We start from the raw sequence: 23,069 nt of genomic DNA, 5'->3' as shown, positions 1-23,069 counted from the left end.
CTTAAAATCTCCAATTTAAACTCATCAGAAACAAGGTGAGCCTTATATTTTCTGTTCAGGGAAACGAAACCATGAGGCATTGTTGTCTCTGCATATAACCACTGACTCTCACTTTAGATTACATACTACAGTTAGACATTTAACATCTCTGATATCAAAACAGAAAACATACGGAGCACCAGGCACAGATATGCATGAGTGATTGCTCCTCCACAGGGACAAACAAAAAACCCAGCCCCCACCCGGCAACGAATGGTGGAAACCAGCTGTCAGTTCATTAAGGAGGAAAAGGTTGGGGACCAAAGTGTCACCATATGATGACACTTTACAGTGGAATCTGTTCAGTTGGCTCCAGATGAGGAAAAATAGGGGGGAGGGGAGTGAAGGCGAGGATGATCGGAAATTACAGAAGGAGGAAACGATCCAGCTTGATGACTGTGGTGGTGCTGGAAGTGATGTGATCACTCTCATTGTGCTGTAAACCAATTTTCATTTGACTGAAAACTTACTGATTAAACTTTCAATAACAGCAATGCTAAGGTGAATTTATATAGTAAAAGCTAACTTTCCCTTAAAGAGTGTTTTGAAATATATAGACAGACCTCTTGAGAAATAAAAATAGTGAAATATATGGAAAGTCTCAGCACTTTATTATGCAACACAGGGCTTTTTTTATTCCCAACATATAATCATACAACACCTATTATGTTGTATTTACATATGATAAACATAGAATTAAATCTTTTACAGTATATGTTAAGACATTTTACATTACATAAAAGCATAGGCCTACTGCAAATAAATTATATTTATAATAAACTCCTTAACGTAACATAATCCTTCCATTTATTTCCCTTTTAAGTAGTAAAGGTGGAATCTAATGCCACACTGTCTGGCACTATCATGCCACACTGTCTGGCAGTATGATATCACTCATGCATTATTACCTTGTTTCAACTCTTCATTTAAGCTTTATGATGTTCAACAACAAGGATCCATGATTTAATGGTTGCAGCATTTCATTGGAACTGAAATATGTCCCCAAAATTCAGCCTGACGTATTTAGTATCATTGGAAACTTTGTGATGTTACATAAAATAAAGTTCTGTGGGTTGGAATAATAATATAACAAGGCATAAATTAGTGGGGTTTAAAAGTTTTTTAATTATTAAGATTTGATCAATTCCACGTAAATATTTAGCATTTGGTTGTTAGACTGAATGTCAATGTATATTTAGCCTATTAAAAATATACATTTTATTTGCATAATGTTGAAGTTCTTATATGCACAATAGAACTGGTAAGGCCGTGTTGTAAAGAAGGAAAGTGTTGTAAAATGTTGGTTAAACATTAAACATTAAACAAGCTGATCATCATGTTCAGTCTTTTGCTTATTTACTTATTTACATATTTTGATTATTGTGTCCGGTCTTTTTTTTTTATTTTTTATTTGATCATCATGTTCAGTCTGCATGATGAGAGCCATTCCAGTGACGTCATGATGAAGTCAAAAAGTAGGCGGAGAGAGAGTGAGAGAGCGAGAAAGAGAGAGCGAGAGAGATAGAGCGAGAGTGAGAGAGCACGGACGTAATCCCGTCCTCTGTACTTGGGAGTAAAAATAATAACAACAACACACTGCGTGTTCCGGTGGTGTTTCAAGCTGTGTGTCCTCCGCCCTAAGACAAAGTAGGCTACCGCTGCCGGCTGTCAGCGGCTCTGATGCGGCCAGGCAGCATCCTCTCCGGCGTCCTGTAGTGAATGAGGAGGGCCGGTGGCCGACAGGGAGGGGTCCTTTGATTTCAGGGCTGCCTCCTCTTGGATGGAGCCCAGCTGTGTGCAGGCAGCGATGGCAATGGGAGATGGATCGAAAAAAGTGTCGGTTCGGAACGTGGCAGTGGAGCGAAAGAACCTCGTCACCGTTTGCAGGTCGGTTTGTTTAAGTGCCTGTGCTCTGATATGAGTTGAGGTTTGAGGCGAAATGTTGTTTATTAGCCTATTGGTTATGAGGACGTATTTATATTGTGCCGGTGTTTTATTCTTACCATACCCTAGCCTACATGCACATAAGACGTAGGCCTATTTTGACATGCACGCTTTCGTCATCCCCAAGTCCTTTTAATGAACTCTGTACCGACAGTGGGCCTGTTCGGACACAAAGCCTGTATGTGCATTAATGACTTTTTATTACATGTAGTTTTCAATATAGGCTAGGATTTCAAAAATCCACATATAGACTGGCCTCGCTGTGTGAGTTTAGCAGTGTCATCTTCGTCATTGCGATTCCTTTTCTTCTTGTTAATGGCGTGGTTGCCATGACGACAACCTTTCGGGGGCAAGGACTAGCTGGCACCCCAGGGACTCAGGGCAGGGAGGCGTAGACCTGCACATTAAAATGGACTTTGTGGCTCCTTTTAGTTCAAGTTTTACACTTAAAGTCATTTGCCAGAGCTTAAAACCTACATACATAAACCTTAAACCTTTAACATGCAGTAGGCCTAAATAATTAAATATAGGCTACTGAAGCCTACATGCCCACAAGCTATAAACACACAGTGTACCTGTGCAAAAACAATACGTAAACAAACTCATATACATGCATTTATTGTCTAACTAACTGAGGAGACCTTGAGAAAGATCAAACTTTTGTTAGATCCACAGATGCCGTCTGAGATTGAGACTGTTTAAAATGCAAACACCATCCACCTAGCTAGCAGGATCAATTTTCTTATACCGTAATAACAATGGATCAAACTGCACACACACACACACACATTCAGACAGCTGGTAGCCTACAGGTGAACAAGACTGCACCTCTTTTGAGCCACTAGCATGCTTATCCAGGTCTTGTACCGTCCCTGCTGCCTGTAATACAGTGAAAACATGGGGGATAGCTTTCGGTCTGAGGATAGTCAGCCAATTATTGTCCAGTATCTGGCCATAGTCAGGGTAGCTGAATGAGACATTGTTGCCTCTGGAACAATGAAGAGTGAAATCACTTGCCTCAATGGCTTATTTTTGGAAAAGCATTGTCTTACGGACACCCTCATTATACAAACTGACAGTGTGTGTACTGTAAGATGCAATGTTTTACTAAAAACTGTTTATATGTGGCTGCTAAACTCTGTCATTCCAGAGTCAGCAAAACACAAACAATATCAATCAGACATAATTGATCTTTTCATCTGTTGCAGAGGTCATGTTGACCAGGATTTGTGTGGTTCATAAGACCCCTGTCACCCCACAGCATATCTCATTGTCACTGAACAAATAGCATTTGGCAGGTGTTCATAGACCTGCTGAATTATTTACTCTACAGGAAAATTTTAGCAGAAGGATATTGAGGCCTAAAATAAACATCATGGGGGTTTATAGGGTCTGTGGGTGTATAGGCTTTATTATGTCACTCCAGTTAACATTAAACCCTTATTTATGCAGGTACATTTTAACACTAGAATCCAGGTATTTTTGAATATTTAGCCGTGCTACAACCATCTAGGAATGGCAATGTCGGTCGCTGTGTACTCAGCTGTACTTAGTTTAGTGCTAATTAGCAAATTTAAGCAGGCTTACTCACTGAACTCAGATGGTAAATATGATACCTGTACATCTACATATTAGCATTGTCATTGTGAACCTGTTAGCATGCAGCCTGTAGCATGTAGCTCAAAGCATCGCTGAGCCCGAGTAGCCTTTAGAGCTGAGCGGTTAGCTAGCTGCTGTTGACTCGTCTTAAGAGCTTCACTACAGCTACTGTATCACAGAGATTTTTCTTTTTTACATTGGGATGAGGACATCACACAAGCTCAATACAGGTTGTAAAAAAATAAACAATAAAATTGCAGAATTGATCTTATCCTAGAGTAGGCTTACTTTGTGTTAGCATGGCTAGCATGTGGACTAGATGACCATGACCAGGATTTGATTTATCAGCCAGAATCCACTTACTTTCAACCATAACTGACATATTTTTATTGAAATAACATTAGGATGGAGAATTCATGAATATGTAAGATTGGGGCCACAACAGTTTTATTCATTTCTTCTTTCTTTTTTTTACCAAATTTTTCAAAGTAGACAGTTGCTATTCAGACTGTTTATCCTAGTTATTTGGCTGAATTACTTTCTCCCAATGTCTACCATACATCTACTTTATTGTGCATCACAAGAACAGGCATACTTACAAGTAAATTTAGTTGTCAGAGCTTCCTGAAAGCTCTCCATATACAGCTTCCCATGAATATATTACAAGAACTGACAGGAAATGGGTGAGTCAGCCGGAAATGGACTGTAGCCTACAGTGTGACTGTGCAGAAATAAATCAACAATCATATGTCATTAACATACAATTGGCCCTTATTGAGTTGCCTTTGATTTAAACAATTTTACGGGGTTTAATTATTATTAACTTTGTTTCACTAAATTCATTATACATCATCACATTACATAGATATCTGTGATTTATTTTTCTAAGTGTAATTATAGTTTGATACATGAGGTGTTCCTACAGTAAACTGAAAAAAAGAAAGCAGTTATCCATTAATCAGTTCCCTGACTAATATATTCTCATGATGAATTTATTGTTGGCAACAAAACCCCTCTTTGTTTAAAACTTCTATTTCTTTCTCTCTCTCTCTCTCTAGGTTTTCAGTAAAGACACTGTTAGAGAAATACACAGCCGAGCCCATAGATGATTCCTCTGAGGAGTTCATCAATTTCGCAGCCATACTTGAACACATTCTCAGCCACCGTTTCAAAGGTAATCACCTACTGCACAAGGACATTTTCAGTAATAGACTGCAAGTTAAAGAAACTCAAAAAACAACACACAATCAATGGCTTCTGGCATCAAAGCAAAGAAGCATACTGAAGTTGTTCAAATGCTGTTATTGACAATGGATTTTTAGAATACAGGTTTCCATAGTAATTTTGAAGTGATTTAACATTAAGAAAAATCATTTAATTTTCTCTCTCTGCAATAATATTTGTTCTCAGTTTTTAAACAAGTATCACATCTAAAAGGCTTGCAGCAAATTCAGATGCATTTAACAAAAAGCAATTCTGTATATTTTCAATGGCTGCGAGTTATTTTTGGTCAAACATTGTGGGTTTCCTCCCAAATTGTAGCTGGCCCAAGACTTCAGCCTCTGTTCACTGAAATAAATAGGCCTATAGATATACAGTATGTCAAAACCAAAATTCAGCATATCAACAAAGTAAATGCCTCCAACAGTATTTGTGTTACACTTTTGTTCTAGGCTCCGGAAGCTGGTTTGATGGTCAGAGAAGTTACTGGGACTATATCCGTCTGGCCTGTGCTAAAGTCCCTAACAGCTGCATAGCCAGCATAGAGAGCATGGAGAACATCAGCACCTCACGAGCCAAGGCAAGTCCTAAATGCAATGATGGTAAAAGTTATAATAGAAAACTGGGGGAAATGAACATCTGTTTTAGGAAGATAGAACAGAAAAAACATAATGTAAGAGCCAATTAGTGCCCTTAGTATAAATAGGAACCAAACATTGGTCCCTTTGGGTGCAACCTAGAAGCACATACAGTTTTTGACCACACAGCAACACACACACACACACACACACACGGACACGGACACTCGCACAGCAACACCACATAAGCACACATAAAAGCAGTAATTTGTCTGGACTATTAACTTATATCTCATGGAAATAAATAGACCCAATGGTGTTAATTGCAAATATGATTTTGACTTTCATTGATCAACGAAGGTAAAAAGTGCATCAATTACTCTACCCGTGGAAAGGCACCTACATGACATTCTTTTTTTTTCTTTTTTTACTTTAATCCAGTATTTTCCTTCTATGTTTTGTGCTTCTTGGTTTCTTTTTGTTAAAGGCCTTCCAGGCCCTGATTTGAAACACCTGTCCTTGTTGGCATAAATTCCAGCAAGGTCATAAATGGGTTTATGCTATGTTATACAGTAATGAGTGTGAAGATTTAAAAAAGTTTATGACTATTTAACGTAATTTCTTAAAATTTTTCAATTCCTTAAGGGGCGGGCCTGGATGAGAGTCGCCCTGATGGAGAAGAGGCTGTCTGAATACATTGCTACTGCTCTGAGGGATAGCAGAACGACCAGGTTGGAGGCCCCACACACATACACAATACAGTAGTTTTCACCCTATCCCTACTAGAACCATGTTCCCACCTGCTTATATTGGTCTCTGTGCTTTAGGAGGTTCTATGTAGAAGGAGCCATCGTGTTAAGAGAGGAAGCTACGGTGCTAACAGGGATGCTCATTGGTCTCGGAGCCATAGACTTTAGGTAAGGAGACTTGACCTTTGTGCTGTGATATTTTATGCATTAAACTACTGATTGTACATGTTTTTTTTTGGTTTATGTCTGTGTGCATTCTCCTCCATAGTTTCTGTCTGAAAGGGGAGGCCTTGGATGGGAAATCATCTGCCGTGATTGACTACACACCGTACTTGAAATTCACACAAAGGTACATTCACTGACACTGTAAAGAAAAAGCTTTTTCAAAGTAAATTAAATCTCCTCATGTCTTAATTCCTTGGAATGACAATACTGGGAGCTTGAAAATAAATAATTTGACCGCTTCTGTTGTAGCTATGATTACCTAAGTGATGATGATGATCGACAGAGTGTTGACAGCAGCACAAGCGACGACAGCGTCCCTGACCACCCATACACCCCCCTGGTCACTGACGAGGAGAGCTGGAGCACAAAGTGTCGCAAGATGGAGCAGAGGTTCAAGATCGTCAATGCTCAGAAGGTGGGCTGCCGTCTTTTTGTGTTTGAAAATACAAAGGATAGTATTGCTTTTGACAAAATTGTTAACAGAAAGTGTAAGTCTAATATTTGTAACTTTACATGTAAACTTTGAGTGTTTCTGGGTTTACTGCATAGGGTTGAGGAAAAATGGGTACACCGTTAATTACAACATCACAAAATAATATAATACACTAAGCATTTCAGATGGACTATGTGTAACATGAGCATACAAGGGTAGATTTTTCGGTTTCAGTCAGTGTGGATGTGCGTTGTCAGGGTTACCTGGAGGAGCTTGTGCGCCTGCGTGAGTCCCAGCTAAAGAACACAGAAACTGAGAACAAGAGGCTAAAGGCCCGAGTGGAAGAGCTACAGAGCAACAGCACACAGGAGAAGAAGGAACTGGAGGACATAGTGCTGGAGCTTCAGGAGCAGCTGTGAGTGATGCAGACAAAGGGGAGGGTCTAGGTTTCATCCACATATACCTCGCCAAGATTTGAACAGAGTTTACATTTATTGTCCAACCTTAAACCCATTGAATATAATTATCATTTTCATTGGTTTAGTTGATGGTTTTGATGTGTCTGTACCATAGGCTTGGATTTGATTGCTTCTTAATAATGTATTGTGTTGTCATGTTTGTCAGGACTAGCTTAATTCCATGTGATTCCAACCACCTGGCAAAGAACATTTCAATCCCTTTGATCAACCAGTGGCCGACGCTCCAGCCATACAACAGCCAAGAGGACGTCAAGCTGTTCCGCAGGTTCTTGTTATAGATGATACATTTTTATGTCTTCATGGCAATAAGCGTTTTCTTTAGGAGAGAATATTTTATAGCGACTTTAAAGTGGCTAATTCCAGCTTCTGTGATTTCGAATTTGAACTAACTAACTACATGCCCTACTCATACTTATATTATGTTACACATATCACATATGTATATTGTATACATATGCCTATATACAGTATGGTTGCATGTTTTTAATCTAATATTTTTTAATCATGATATGGAGCCTAGATTGTGCTACTGGAATAATTATAGACTTTTATTGTGTTATTATATCAATTAATTATATTGATCTATATATTAATTAATATATTGATCAATTAAAAAAAAAAGACGCTATTATGCTGCTATGTGTTGGCAGGAGGCCATTACTTGTCCAATCAGGCCACTGCACTGCTTGTTAACACATCGTCAAACTGCAGCAATTACAAAACAGAAACTGTAAATTGTGATAAAGTCCGAAACCTCAAGATATCCAATTAACTATACTTCATGACAAAAACAAATTTCATCCTAACATTTGGGAAGCTTAAACCAACAAATGTTTGGCATTAAAAATGACGGAAAACAATTGCAATTGATAACAACTTTAAATGTCAATAACTATAAGATCCATAACAGCACATGCCAAAACATCAGAAAAATAAAGTATATTTTCATTTTGCTTTAAATTTAACAATGAATTTTGGAAATGTAATACATGCCAATTCCTTACTACAATCAATTTAAAAAAAATCCCAATTTTCCATGCCTGGAAGCTCCCTGCTGTATTGTTAATCTTTTTTGATTAACTTTGATTTGTCCTTCTGCTGACCTCTAGGAGGAGCTTTCCGAGCACAGAGCTGCTGTCAGTCGACACCAGCCTGGATTCAGACGCCCAGAGGACTGATGGGAAACAGAATGGAGGAGCCTGGTGCACAGGTGACCTTTTACACACTTACACACTTTATGCTCGTAAGATAATAAGTAAGTAAACACACATACGCATGCACGCATGTACACACACAATTAAACAAACACACACACACACACACACACACACACACACTAAAATCTAAAATTGATCCTTTGTATGTCTGTCTCACCCCATCAGAAAAGGACTACACCCCCTCCATGATGGGCCTGTGTGGGTCCTTGGCATCCCTTCGGAGCTGCAAGTCTCTGGCTAGCCTCAAGTCCAGCGAGTGCCTGGTCTACATCAGTACAGAGAACAGTCCTGCCCTCTCTCCCAGCTAGGGGGCACCAAAGAAACACTGCCAACCATCTAACTGGCTCTGAAACAATTCAACATGAATACAAAAAGACTACTTTTGGTAGGTGGACTCATCCTCTCTTGTGTGGCCCTGGGTCCCTTTACCTGTACGCATTTGCAAAAGAGTAGGCTCCCGGTCTGGGACTGTCCGACAAAGATGCAGGAATAGCTGTTGTACTGCCTGACGGCCTCCTGTAGTTTTACTGTCTTTATTGTCTTGCCATGATTGAGCCTCTTGGAATGCAAACAACTGGTGTAAGTTTGACCTCTCTTACGTCACGATGCTTGAGTTTGTTCAATTACCCTCATGACTGTACTGGCCACATTCATCAAACTCACTGTGGGGTTGTCCTGTATGTACTTTTCCATTTGTCTGTGTCTTATCCGTCTCTTAGTGTGTCTTATTCTGCCTCTTTCATAATACTGGCAGAGAGAGGTGGATGAGCTGTTAAACCCTTTTAAGGAACAGAAACAATGTTTTGCCAAATTATATTACGCTATTATAAGAGAGATAGGAAAAGAGGCTTGTAATGTGCTCAGTTAAAGGGGCCAGAGGGTTAAATGATGAAGATTATTTGGAAATTACCAAAAGCAGCTTTGTGACAGTTAAGGCCTTATTCAATCAGGTTAGATACAGATCTTCGTATGTGACAGAAAAGACCTGTCAGGCTACAAAGGTTTGCAAAGTCACTACAATGTGAACATAAAAAACAGACATAATATACACTATATTGCATATAAATGCAAAATGCATTGTGACTATGCAGAATGAGTGTTTTCATTGTCATTTTCTACAAACCTGGCTTGATAGAGTAATTTGAGCAGGAGAGAATGAGTGAATGTGCAACACATATTTGTGTGTGTCATCAGATTTTTTTGGCTTTTTTCTTTTGTTCTTTTAAATTTGTATTAATGAAGTGAGAAACCTGTATCATTTACCATCATGTAAATTGCAATCTCATGCAGTGTTGTTGAGAGTTGGGATACATAGTGTTATTGAAAACTGCAATAAACCTGTTTTTTTTTTGAAACATTAAATGCTGATATGCAATAGATGTGTATTTTATTATTTGTTTTTTTGCTCTAGAGATGACAAGGTTAATCTGTCCATCCAACACTTTTGTCCAGATTGAAACATCTCAACTACTATTGGATGTAGTGCCATGTCATTTTGTACAGACGGTCATGTTCCCGAGATAATGTATTATAACTTTTGCAATAGCACCATTGACCCTTTCAGTACCAATACTTTGATTTAACCATACAATTACCTGCAAAACAATATGTATGGTCCCCAGCGGATGAATCTTTATGACTTGATGTTTCCTTGACTTTTCTTTCTCCAGCATGGTCAAACTTTTCCATTTACCAGATCAAAAAAAAGAAAAGATTGGTGTTCAATTTTGTATGAATATGTTTCCAGTATCCTATTGTCTTTAATGATCCCAGTACTATACTATGCTATACTATACTATGATATACTATACTATATAGCACAACCAGGACATTTTCAATTTGTTCAGGACTTTGATTCATGTTCATATACCAGCATGACTAATAACATTTCCATCAGCCACAGCTGTACGTTGTTTAGTTTTAATTAGCAAATGTTAGCATGCTTACACGCTAAACTAACATGAAAAACACGGTGAAGATTACACCTGCAAAACATCTGGATGTTGTTGTTGTGAGCACGTTAGCATGATGATGCTAGCAAAGCACTGCTGTGCATAATTCCAGCCTCATAGAGCCGTAAGCATAGCTGTAGACCTTTGTTGATGCACATATTGTTCATTAATTGCCTCCACATTTGGATTTGGATTGGACAGTAACAATGTTTTTTGTGCAAGTCATGTAGGTTGCCATTTGGCAACCCAGAAACTGAATTGTCAATTTATTACTACCCCAATCTGACAAAACAACAGACTGGGAATGCAAAAGGAAAATTGCTCTAAACAAATAGCTGGCATCACCGCAGTTTATTCAATGTAGGTCTAAGAAACCCAACACACGCTCTCTTCCCCTGCTGAGGTCACTTTTGTTTTCATGTCTCTTCTTTTAGCTTAACTTTGTAAAGGTTGACATCGTCTCTCCTCATATAGGGTTGAAATAGATAATGTGAGGTCATAGGTTAGGATCATTCATTCATTAACACAGACAAATACACAGAGCTAAACAAACAGCAGCTAAAGGTCTTTGGTAAACGTTGAAAATGCATTATATAGGAGACACATTCCTGATCGAGATACTGTCCAATTAACTGCCTGGCTGTAAACTGAATGGATACCGGAGGTTTGGGAAGAGTTGGGTTTAGTTATCTGTATTTGTCTTTAGCTGTTTTGTGAAAGTGACATCAATTGTTGGGTGCAGTTGCACCAGATAGATGGGCAGGCTGCTGGACACATGGTTCAGTACTTCACCCTTCTGTGATAAAGCACATTTACTCCCATTGTGGTGTGCCAGACACACGAGTGTGTTATCTAAGCGTGGGCAGAAATCTTGTGTAAATAAGTGCACATTTGGGGCCAGTTCAGTTTGGGTGAGGGGAGTATGAGAACGTTAGCACTGCTCCATGATCTGCCCCTCAAATGTGCATGCCATGTTATCTCTACCCCCTTCTCTTGTCCAACCATTGGCACTCCCTTTAACACAGGGTCTGGACATTTATCTGCCTTAATGCACACTGTCACACACAGTGCACACACACCACCCAAAACCACTTCTCAACCCACCCAGATGGACCACACACACCCAGCTGGGGTGATTTAAATAGGCGTCAGGATATTATTATGGAATAATTAGCCTAAAAATTAATGAATGAATGGAGGAGATGATGAATCCATACCAGTGGTTACAGCCCATCTATTACAGATCACATATATTAGATATATTACATCACAGCGTGCTGTCCATGCTACAGAGTATTTTCCTACTTCTAAGTAACTAATGGTTTCCATTTATTATATATGGTATGAAAACCTGTTATTGCGCTAACTCCTAAAAGATTTGCTTTCGTTTTGTAATCCATCACAGTGAACATCAAGTACACATTTTCTTTTGTCAAATCACATTATTTGGATGAGGTAACGCAGTGCATAATTTTCAAATCCATCTATGTTGATCAATATTGCATAACCTTACATCTCTGCTACAAGTAAAAGTCCTGCATTTAAACCCATTCTTTAGTGCATAAATGTACACAAAGCACCAAAAGTAAGAGTACTCATAACACAGAATTAGTGATGCGTTCATGTTACACTCTATTAGTAGGCTATCACTTATGTTGAAGCTGGTAAAGGTGTGGCTAATTTCAATTACTCAATTACTTATCACTTTATGATGTATTAGTTGATTTATATTTTGTTTAATCTGAATCTGCAAAGTAACTCGTAACTTATGTCAAATAAATGCTATGAAGAAATGATTAAAATTCTGGCATCCAGATGTAGTGGATTAGATGTGTTAAGTAGCATAACATGGAAATACTCAAGAAAACTGCAGTAAGTACCTCAAAATGGAACACAATCATAATTACGCTGCATTCACAAAATTAAACTCAATGGTTACCTTGAAAGTACAAAAATAGGCTACATTATGATATCACAAATTGAATGGCATGCATTTGAATAAAGTCAAAATGTCAAGATTTGCAGTTTAAATGGACCTTTGAATACAGTGACCATCAGAGTACAGTAATTGTAAACTAATAACGTAAGCCATGTATTTTCTGTGTCACGGTAAATAGTTGCAACTGTTAATTTACAGACTTAAAAAGTTTATATGCGGTACTTCAACACGAATTTGAGAAGCCAGTTAGATTATTTATGAGATATGAATTGTGGGCGGTGATAGCACATTACATTGTCCGAGGTTTGACGGATTGATGGCGTATTGTCCAATGCAGTTGAAGTCCGGGGCTCCACCAACCAATCAAAAGTGAGATACAGAGCCGGTCCCCGCCCCCCACATAATTAAATCCACACCAGCGTGGTGGTGGAGATGTTTGGAGTTTGGACAAGAACGCGGAGAGAAAAGCAGTGGCCAACTCGCAACTTTCTGGGCCACTGAAACACCCTCCAGCCCGAAAAACTATAATGAAATATACTTCCAGGTATTTTCAGAAGACGTAAGAGTTGACGTTAAAGTGATTTGTTGAAACTGGAGCTGCTTCCTTGTTCGACAACGGGGTGAAATATCTCAACATCCTCACAAAGAAACTTTGCTTGCTAGGCTGCTAACTCGCACACAAGTAGAAAAAAAAAAGTATTATCACCGCCGAAGACTTTATCACACGCTGGCAGTAACCTCTTATCCGTCGAGCTAAGCGTTAGGGGTGGGTGTATTTATTTGGAAATGGTATCTGTGTTCCTCGAGACTGACTTTTGTAACGGTTTTTAGTAGTCTTCATTACAAGTGGAGGAAGAGTTGCAGCTGGTAACTTAGCCACGACCAGGGTATCCACAGAGCGCCCCCAAATCCCCAGCAGGCAGGACATCCATTCAGCTAAGGAGTCCCAGACTTGTTTTTGAAAAGATGTCTGGCAGAAGTGCAGTTGGACATCACCGAGGTGCTACTTTGGGTCCACAACCCCTCAAGGCTACGGTTCCCTATCAGCTGGCTAACAAGCCTCGACCAAACCGGAGAGATGGAAAGTCAGGTATGAACACCTGTCACACTGTATATGTATTTTTTATATATATATAATATAATATAATATAATTATGTCCCTGGGTGACTGTGTATAGACTTAAATATGATGCCATAATAGAAAATGGAGAAATGTAGCTAGAGCATGTGGCCTTCAAAATACATGGTTTCACACTAGCAGTTTATACTCAAGTTTGTTTTTTGAGACCTATCTAGTAAAGCCCCGTGATTATTAAAAATATGTAACAATAGGGCTGGGCGATATAGAGAAAATCAAGTATCACGATATTCTTGACCAAATACCTTCATGTCGATGTTGCAACGATATTGTACGGGTGACTAATGGTGCTTTAACAAAATGTTACTCACACAATGAGAGTTTTTTTCAATGTTGTCCAGAAATGATTTAATAACCTAGTTGGTAAAGGCAAGTAATAGAACAGCTAGAACAATGTGGTTTGTTTAGAAAACTTGACTGTACTGGAGCCTGTAAAACCAGGTAAAGACATCACTTACCATATTAGAATAAATCCAGAATCTAAGACAATATCCAGTTTCATATGGCAGTTTTGATATAACATCAATATATTGCCCGGCCTTATGTAGCAGCATCCTGGGTTGCAAATTAATTTGGTCCACCAACCAAATGGCTAGTGAGTGAGTCCATCTTACCAGCCACTCAATAGAATACCATTGTTTTTTGGGGCAGGTGAATGAAATCTACCAGCCAGTTACATATTTCTATCAGTATTTGGCTAGTAGATGGTGCTAATTTTGAACCCTGGCAGCATCCATAGAACAATCCATGTCAATCAGGCGGTCAGTGCAGCATCACTATTTCCTACACAACTTGCATAACAAGGTGTTAAACTCTTTATCCATTGTTAAAGGGTTGTATTCTTTTCTATGGGTATATTGAAGTGTTGATGGGGTTGCCTATCATGTAGTTGGAATTGATTAATAAAACTAATAAACTTTATGATTATGTAGTAACATAGACTCTACAACCTAGTAATTGTTACTATATAGTTATGATTATGTGATGCATCAACCAATGTGTCCCTGAGCAAGACACTAGTTGCTCCAGATGTGTGCGACCTCTGATATATAGCAATTGTAAGTCGCTTCGGATGAAAGGGTCAACTAAATGACTGGCTGCAAATATGGCTGCCATACATTATATATTTTGTTCAATTACCGATTAATTTGGCAATTACCTTGTCGATAAATTGATTTTACTTTTTGGTCTATAAATTTGTGAAAAATCAAAGAAGTTCTGAGAGCCCTAGGTGACGTCTTCGTGTTCTTCTACATGTCAGACAAATAAAACTTCATATTTCAGAAGCCAAAGCAAGCAAATTCTGGGCCAAGACTAATACATTAAGCTCTAGATGTTGTTCATGGTGTGGTAAAGTAGGAAAGATTACTTACTGTAACTTTTTTTAAATGTAGGCTTTAACATTTTGATTTGGGGGTCGATTACTTGAGCTTCAACACACTCAAAGACTAAGCCTGCCACCAACTAGTGGTGCACGATTCAGAAAATGTCACGATTTGATATTTGCTCAAGATTTGATTCAAAATTGATTTTCGATCCAAAAACAATTCTCCATTTTAATAACATAATTAAAAGTCAGAGTATGTAAATGTTACTTTTCCCATGTGATAGTATAAAGGGCATTACAAAATGAAGAAGGGGGGAAAAAAAAAAATTCGGGGGGGGGGGGGGGGGGGGAGTCTATGAATCGATTTTTAATCTATAGCTTCAATCCTAATACAGATGTGAATCTTTTTCCACCAACTGTTACAAATTTGAAAATACAACAAGATAATTGAATCTGTCACTGCATGTCGAATAAAACGGTTCTCCTTTTTGACAGCTGGCAAGCCCAAACCGCACCATCTGAGCTCTGGTATGAGGCGGACGATGTCTCTAGATGCCATCATCGGGCCGTACCTGCAGGGACACTGGCCCAAAGAACCAGAGAGCCAGAGCAGCCTGTCTCGCAAGGACAAGTCCACCCAGGTCGGCTCCACGTGAATAATGTGTGAACATAATGATGCTGAAATGAATTGAATGCATAACTTTACTGCAGATTGTTTCTATATTTTTAGAGTTTTGTTTTTTACGTCATTAATGACTTAATAAGTTGAGTCATGTTGAAAGATTAGTTTGTCGTTTTAGAAGAGAAGGAAGTTGCTATGAGATGGAGGGAGGGAGGGAGGGTGGGAAGGAAGGAGGGAGTGTCCGGTGCTTTCACAGCTATTACAGACTGACAACCACAGCCATGAGAACAGTCTCTGAAGTCAGCTGATGAGGCTGCTTTGGCTGCATCCGTCCTCTATGCTCTGTGTGCACTGCAGGCACTCGCCACTGCTCTTCGGTTGCCCACATCCTCCCCCCCCCTTTTTGTGTTTCAGTTTCTTCTGCTCTTTCCCTGTTTTGAGAAGTGCATGTGGGTGTGGATGGTGTGATGTGGCTGCAGATCCGCCTTTTGAACATGAGAAGTGTGCAGCTTTTGCTTAAATATGTGTGAAGTCTTGAAATGCTGTGGGACTTAAACGCAACAGTTTCCTTTTCATTTTAATGATCATACGTATGTATGAGAGCTACATATACAGCTATACATATCTATCTGCTTTATTTTAATGATCACAAACCCAGCCTCAGGCTAAAGCTCACACACACACACACACACACATATATCTATATCTCTCTCTCTCTCTCTCTCTCTCTCTCTCTCTCTCTGTGTGTGTCTATCTAACTGCTTGGTTATTACTCAGGTGTGATTTATTTTAGGAGAACTAGTTCTTATGGTTACTTTCTTCCTCCCCAGACCCCAGACTCATGGTCAGATAAATCCCAGAGCAGGAGAGGTAGCAGCAGCCACAAGCGATCAGCATCATGGGGCAGCGCCGAGCATCAGCGAGAGGTGATGCTCTCGCCTGTGTTGCTCAATGTGTATTTGCAAAAGCCCGGTTTGCTAAACTGTAAGGCGGTGAGCTCTTGAAAAAGGCCTGACTCAATTACATTGACAGCGTTGAGCAACAGGAGAGACAATGATGTCATCTGCAAAGCAACTTCCCTTTTTGACAACTTTCACGAGCTTCACTCAGATCTCTTATTTGAACCACAACAAAATCAAATTATCAGATTATCACCACTAAAATATTGACCTCCATCAGGTGGGACTGTGGTTATAAAGTGGGTGACATTTTTAAGTTTAAAGGACCTCCCGTGTGTGTGTGCAAGCTTATTGACTGACATAACCTCTGTTCATTGCAGATCACTAAACTAAAACAACAGCTGCAGCAGCGCAGCAAACCTAACGTCTCAGAGGGGCATGACAAAGACTGCCAGCGTGGATATCCTCAGGGGAGCAGTACCCTAGGAACTACTCGGGTACCATAGCATCACCACCACACATAAGCGTCCTGCATTACTTATTGCATACACGCATATATGTGCACACTTCTTATAAGTTTTTACGATTTTCCTTAATCCACGCAGCCCGTCTGACTCTAGACAAGTTTTACTGATCACCTCATTAAAGTGAACTAGACAGTGCAGCTCATCGCAGGAAGGACCATATAAAAACAAACAACTAAGCAACAGGAAGACCACTACATCACATCGCTTCTGCTTTTTAGAACCAAATCCGTAGTTCTGCATTTCAGCACAGATGTTCTACACTGTTTAATGTGGAGCCACACTCCACTGGGTCGAGGTTGTTTCCGACCAAATGTGGTGACGTGACAAACCAATGATAGACATTACAAACCTGATTTGTACCTAAAAGATTTAATGAGGTTTTAAGGCACAGTGATCTCTTTAGCATATATAGCTTTAATATTTCACTTGTGATTAATGTGCTTTGGGGACTGCATAAGAGTGCAGAATTTGTTTTTGTTTTCAGAATTAGTTCTTCCCTTACACAATAAGAGCAAGCCCTTTTTTTTCTTTTTCTTTTTTTACAATAAGAGCAAATAAGAAACTTTCCAGAAAAAAGTGACTGATCTGTTAAGTTGCCTTTCAAGAGTAATTCCATTTAACTTGTTTTTGTCTCTTCAGACTCAGCCAATTCCCATCCCCCTTACTCCCCTGTCTACACTGGTCCCTCGACTGCGCTGCAGTGTGGAGGGCCTCAACCAGGAGCTGGAAGGCATGTTCATCTGCCAGCCATCTCATCCTCAGCACAGGGTAACTGTCACCTATCTTCCACACAGCAGACATAGTGAAAAGATTTAGGATTTGTTTACCTATAAATAAAAGGAAGAGTGTTGTGTGTGTGTGTGTGTGTGTGTTTTTTTTTTTTTTTTTTTTCGTAAAGTTTGCATGTAGACTGAGTTATCCCCGCCCATTCTGCCTGCAATTGGATTTTGCCCTGCAGCTCGGTCTGGAAACCTGCACGTTTAATTCTCCTGCTTCAGTTTACAATTTGGCTGGAACCAATCACAAACTGGCTTATCTACCTGGCAAGCTATTGGTGGTGTTAACACGATGACCAAGCAGCTTCTTGTTTACATTCAACGTAGCCACTGAAGCACGCAGCAGAACCCGTTGATGCCGCTGTCGCTTCTATGTCACCCTGATCGTTGGTCTGATTGGTTGAAAGACTATCCAATTACGTACAGAGTCATTTGAACTATGCCTGCTGTTTGGGGAAAATACAGAGCAGACTCACCAGACCAAAGGTCAATGTCAAATCTATTGAACTTGGCTTGGTCTGGTGATAGCCGGACTAGGTTGCACGTGATGTTATGGTCGTTGACATGATTTACACACGGTTGTTGTCTTGTCTTGTCAGCTTCTTGAGGTTCCCGACGGTCACCGGGCTCCAGTCCCTCTGCAGAGCTGCAGCAGTGGATCTCAGAGTGATCCCGCCACCACACCCCTGACCTCATCTTCCTCCTCCTCTTCCTCACCTAGCTCCTCTCCCACAAACCTCTCCACCTCCCCACCCAACTCTAAAGACACACCTCTGGATCTGCACCAAGGTTAGCTTCTTAGTATAATGTGTAATTTACTGATTCCCTATTTCCTGGAGCTTTGAGTCACGCATGAATGTAATCGTCGTGTCATCAACTCAGAAAGTGTTACATGTGGTAAATGAACTTAGACTTGTGTCCACACTGTTTATTTGGACTGTCAACTTTTTAGGAAGGTGCTTTATGATTTGAATTGGAAGTCTGAGTAAATCATGTACCTGGAAACTTCAGTTTTAAGCCAAAGGACAATGTATAATTTACACTATAAAAAGTAAGATCAATTTTAAAGTGTAGAATTACTAGAAAAATAAAGGGAAAGTAAGTCATGAGATAATAATAATAATAATCCTAATAATGTACACTTTCTTAAACCCTCAAGGGGAAATTACAATTTACACTCTGTTATTACACACACGCCTGAACCACACAAATGCTCAGTACCTATACATGCACTAATGGAGAGTCAGGTTGGGGGGGCTGCCTTGAGCAGTTGGGGGTTTGTTGCCTTGCTCAAGAACACCTTGACAGTGCCCAGGAGGTGAACTGACATCTCTCCATATACCAGTCCACCACCATACTTTGGTCCTATTGTGGCCGTAAACCAGCTAATACAGATTGCTAATACAGCAATCTAAAACAAGTCTTACACCTCTGTGGAAGCCATCATTTAAGATTTGTTCAAAATAAAAAGTTGGCACCTTCTTAGTCATGCTTTTATATGCTAATATTTGGTTATGAACACATTCAATATAGCTGTTGTGTATGTTATAGACTGCTAAACTGTAAGGATTACATTTTCATTATCTTGTGATACACTGACTGCAGTCACACTTCCTTACCAACTGAGAGGAGTCGAGATCTGAAAATGCTTTATTTAAGACTTTTGCATACTTTTAACATTTTACAATTTGTTTAGTACATTGCTAAAATTGTAAATGGTTTTATTATTACAGCGCAAATTTGTCATTTGTCTTTGCGACAGCAGGAGCCAAACGCACGGTTATTCCGTGTCTGTCCGTCCCATTCTCGGGAACGCAATGTCTCAGGAACACCTTATGGGAATATTGTATAATTTGGCTAAAATGTCCACTGATACATTATTTAACGCCTAAAAAAGGAGAGATTGTGACCATGTTTAACATTTGGTCGGATACTGAATTGGTGACACTAATCCTGAAACGGATGTGATCGTATAGATGGTGTGGGTGTGTATTGGTGTGTGTGTGTGGTGTGTGAGATCCAGGTTTTGCCAAAAAATACACGGAATACTTTCTTATTGAACTCCAAAGTCTACACTACATATTAAATGAGTTTGTACCGTCATGGATGTAACCTGCAACTTGACTGGATGCACAGCAAGGCGGTAATTCTAGTTGCTTCTAAATTAATGGGAGTAATGTCTTAACCATAGATACATTTTTATATTCAAAACTAGAGCCTGACAGATACAGGATTTTTAAGGCCAATGTTGATACAAAATATTAGATTTCATTGATCCGATATTCTGATATATCAGCTGACATATACAGTATTTAAAAAAGTATAAATATCCAGAAACGTAACAAAACAGATTCCCCTAACATTAGTTATTTTAGTCCTTACTAAAATATGATAATGCTGTTTAAAAAATAAACTTAATAAACAGAACAGAGGAACCTTAAAATATATTAACGTTCTGATAAAGAAAATGTATAAAAATACAAATTTAAGAAATGAAACTAAAAGTCCTTTTGAACAGGAACAACAAAAAGTGTCCTCTCTTGGACAAACTGTGCAACGCCAACACTTTAAGCGACAATGTTTGAAAGATGGTTTGTCAGTTTTTTTAATTTTTAATTTTATAAATATTAATTTACGGCTAATATTAATACCCATAGTTTGGAAAATGTCTGCAGGATATATGGGTTTGGCTATATTCAAAACAATCTTAAACCTTTTAGCTACTACTTTAACGGATCTCAAATCCTTGAAACAGCAAATTGATCATTTAAGTGCTCAGAAACTCTATTTTATTATATTAATATTAAAATGGATTTCAACTTGGCAGGAGTTGAGCTAAACTAAAGGGAATTCTAGTTAAGTGTCTCAATAAGTAATTTACACACATTGCCTCAAATCTGGTTGTAGAAACTGTCCTCAGGAGTTGTGCTTTTAAGAACCTTTGATTTGAGACTCATGTCTCCCCCCCCTACTCTCAGGTTTGATAGACGGTGCAGGGATGGGCCTCCTGTCTCCGTTCCTCTCCCAGAACGAGGCTGACGTCTCCCTGCCTCTGCTGATGTCATCGTCCCCAGGGCCCAATAAAAGTTGCTGCTTCCAGAGAGAGCCTCCAGAGGGCTGCGAAAAGGTCCGAGTCTGGGAGGAGACCAGGTACGTTTGTTCTCGGTTGGAGCAGAATTGACCTGCACCCCGCCTACAGAAGTCACCAGCTAGAAGGGGCTATTAAGAGTACTCTACCGTTTTTACGTTGCAGTACTACATATTTTTCACAAGACACGCAAATGTGTTGGATCCTTTTCCAGGCAAGATAGGATACAAAAAGATGTTTGTCGTTTTGACATAGTCTTTTAGTAAATTACATTTGATGTTTAAAAGTCTCTAGGCATTTGACATAAATGCAGATATAAATGTAATTTTAAAATAATTGTTTTTCAAATATTGCACCTCTCAATACAGAACAAAATATTCTGTGGCCTGCTTTGCTGTCAATACTGTCCATGTAGTCTTTGCTGTTATCCAATTAGTATATATTTTATGTTTAACATGAAGTATACTACTGCTTGAGTGCAGTTAATTACCACAACTCTCTCCTCAAATGCCATTTTCTCAATGGAAAACATAGGTGTGCAAAGGGGGGGAAAAAACGCCACGCTCAAGCCACGCAGGCAGTGTGTAGGACGCCTTAGGAAGAACAAAGACTGGAGATCTAGTGACTAGTTTTTCTACTCACGGCTAGGGACTACTTTTAAAGTTAATTTGAAAGGGACAAGGAAGCCTGTCAAGACAGTGACAGTCACACCAACAATGTGTAAACAAACCTCATGTCTACCACTTAACTTTGAGGAATTAGTTTGGCCGTCGGTTTCTTACAGCCCCTCTCGTCTCATCCTGTAGCAGCCCACGCCAACCCAAGCCAGCCCTCATCTCCTCGTGCCCAGACCCCAACAAGGTGAACTTCACCCCCCATGGGGGCTCAGCCTTCTGCCCTGTCAGCCTCCTCAAGCCCCTGCTCCCCTCCATGGACCTGTTGTTCCGCAGCCTCGCCGTCTCTCCAGCAGGCAGTTGCTCGAGCCAGGGAACGAGCTCCTGCCAGGCAACGTCCTCTGGAAACTGGGCCGCTCCTCCCGATCCGCCCGCCACCCCCGCTGTCATGGGAGAAGGCTCTGGGGAGGGCCTCGCTTTCTGATCCCAGCTGCAGATCTTGTTCTGTGTGAATGGAAATATTTCAGTGGTCTGGGACAGATTTGTTGATGTTGCTTTGTTTTTCCAGAATGAACCTTTTCTTTTTCTATACAGGTTTAAAATAATATGTTAAAAAAATAGTAATATTAAAAAATAATAATAATAATATTTTACTCCTACACAATGCAATGAATATGCTTTATGAGCTACTTGTTTTGGGTGTCTGGCCATTGTGATATTTCTAAATCAAGGCATTTCTGTCATTTCATAATCCAAAGATATATTTTTGGCCAAACACGAGTGTGAGAGATGAGGAAGTCTCATTCTACCTGAAATGTGATTTGTTGGTGAGTTGCTTCACGTTTTCTTTTTCCTTTTTTTTTTTTTTGTTTCCCCAAAGAAGCTGTGACACACTGCAGGGAGAGTTTAAAAACCAGTGTGTCATCTCTGTCCAAAATGTTAGGAGTCTGGGTCAAGGAAGAAAACCCCTTGTTGGCTAAGTTTGCTTGTTTTTTAAGTATTCAAAGATATTTAACTGAAATTCTTTTTACCGAACAATCTTGCACCTGTTGCTGTACATGACAGATCAGTTGGGTACTTTTTATTTACCTGATTTAAAAAGAAAAGGGGTGGTGGGGGGGGGGGGGGGGGGGGGGGGGGGGGGAGAGAAACTTGACAAAATGAAATCAAATTTTGATAATTTTTGACTGATGGGATTTATCCAGTAGTTGGATTTGGATAGCATCATTACCTAAATGCTTTAGCTCATGCATTCCTAATGTGTGCATGTATTAATGGATCAAAAGCCCTGTTATTCCTTGATGTTCTAGATGTGCTTGATGGTATGTTTAGTTTGGGGTTTTACAACCTAGTTGACTACCTAACCAGTTTTAGTGGTGTAGTGGTGTCATCCTTTCTCTGAAGATGTTCTTCTGCCAAGCTGACAAGTTGTTGTTGTTGTTCCCATAGTTTTATTTCTGGTAGACATGTTTGCACAAACTTAACTGCTACTTTTCAGTCGCAATTATTTTTATATTCACTTTTGTACTTTAAGAGGTAGTTATTTGTATTTTCTATATATATATATATAATTTTTTTCAATTACCTGCAACATAAGCTAAAAAAAAAACTTGTTACTTTTAGTTTTGTTCTGTCGGTATAATTGAGGCAGGTGTTACATGAGATACTGTATCTGGTGGATTTTTATGCACTTCCAGGAGAGG

The 23,069-nt window shown here is 39.5% G+C and overlaps 2 protein-coding genes across 6 annotated transcripts; both read left to right on the top strand.

Annotated features, from left to right (window-relative positions):
- The first annotated feature begins 1,563 nt into the window (after nt 1-1,563).
- rundc3ab (RUN domain containing 3Ab) lies at nt 1,564-9,860 on the top strand. 2 transcript variants are annotated; one of them, XM_034861172.1, is made up of 11 exons: nt 1,564-1,926; nt 4,641-4,756; nt 5,256-5,383; nt 6,027-6,112; nt 6,209-6,298; nt 6,399-6,479; nt 6,605-6,770; nt 7,046-7,203; nt 7,413-7,532; nt 8,377-8,522; nt 8,650-9,860. In XM_034861172.1, exons 1-11 carry the CDS (start codon nt 1,820-1,822, stop codon nt 8,790-8,792), a joined length of 1,341 nt encoding a protein of 446 aa, XP_034717063.1. In that variant the 5' UTR covers nt 1,564-1,819; the 3' UTR covers nt 8,793-9,860. The 2 variants fall into 2 exon arrangements, with proteins under 2 accessions (XP_034717063.1, XP_034717064.1); XM_034861173.1 differs by having other exon boundaries at nt 1,565-1,926; nt 8,377-8,477.
- Nucleotides 9,861-12,796: 2,936 nt separating this feature from the next.
- On the top strand, nt 12,797-22,472 carry LOC117937310 (protein FAM117A-like). Of its 4 annotated transcripts, none has more exons than XM_034861184.1 (9): nt 12,797-12,919; nt 13,207-13,465; nt 15,336-15,481; nt 16,293-16,388; nt 16,742-16,858; nt 17,528-17,656; nt 18,264-18,453; nt 20,643-20,814; nt 21,559-21,850. In XM_034861184.1, the coding sequence occupies exons 2-9, from the start codon at nt 13,342-13,344 to the stop codon at nt 21,848-21,850; spliced, it is 1,266 nt and encodes a 421-aa protein (XP_034717075.1). In that variant the 5' UTR covers nt 12,797-12,919; nt 13,207-13,341. The 4 variants fall into 4 exon arrangements, with proteins under 4 accessions (XP_034717075.1, XP_034717074.1, XP_034717073.1 ...); XM_034861183.1 differs by having other exon boundaries at nt 12,797-13,071; XM_034861182.1 differs by having other exon boundaries at nt 12,797-13,238; nt 13,275-13,465.
- Nucleotides 22,473-23,069: the final 597 nt, after the last annotated feature.

Source organism: Etheostoma cragini, chromosome 21, assembly GCF_013103735.1.
Source record: "Etheostoma cragini isolate CJK2018 chromosome 21, CSU_Ecrag_1.0, whole genome shotgun sequence".
In the NCBI taxonomy this organism is placed as follows: domain Eukaryota; kingdom Metazoa; phylum Chordata; class Actinopteri; order Perciformes; family Percidae; genus Etheostoma; species Etheostoma cragini.
Note: the sequence above shows the minus strand (reverse complement) of the source record. Positions and strands in the feature narration are given on the sequence as shown.

What these genes read in the sequence shown, in the direction of transcription:
- rundc3ab (XM_034861172.1), top strand. Translation starts at nt 1,820, where the DNA reads ATGGAGCCCAGCTGTGTGCAGGCAGCGATGGCAATGGGAGATGGATCG. An exon ending in CTCGGAGCCATAGACTTTAG is followed by an intron (nt 6,299 to 6,398) that starts GTAAGGAGACTT and finishes TCTCCTCCATAG; the next exon opens with TTTCTGTCTGAAAGGGGAGG. An exon ending in CTGGAGCTTCAGGAGCAGCT is followed by an intron (nt 7,204 to 7,412) that starts GTGAGTGATGCA and finishes CATGTTTGTCAG; the next exon opens with GACTAGCTTAATTCCATGTG.
- LOC117937310 (XM_034861181.1), top strand. Translation starts at nt 13,342, where the DNA reads ATGTCTGGCAGAAGTGCAGTTGGACATCACCGAGGTGCTACTTTGGGT. An exon ending in CCGGAGAGATGGAAAGTCAG is followed by an intron (nt 13,466 to 15,335) that starts GTATGAACACCT and finishes CCTTTTTGACAG; the next exon opens with CTGGCAAGCCCAAACCGCAC. An exon ending in GCGCCGAGCATCAGCGAGAG is followed by an intron (nt 16,389 to 16,741) that starts GTGATGCTCTCG and finishes TGTTCATTGCAG; the next exon opens with ATCACTAAACTAAAACAACA.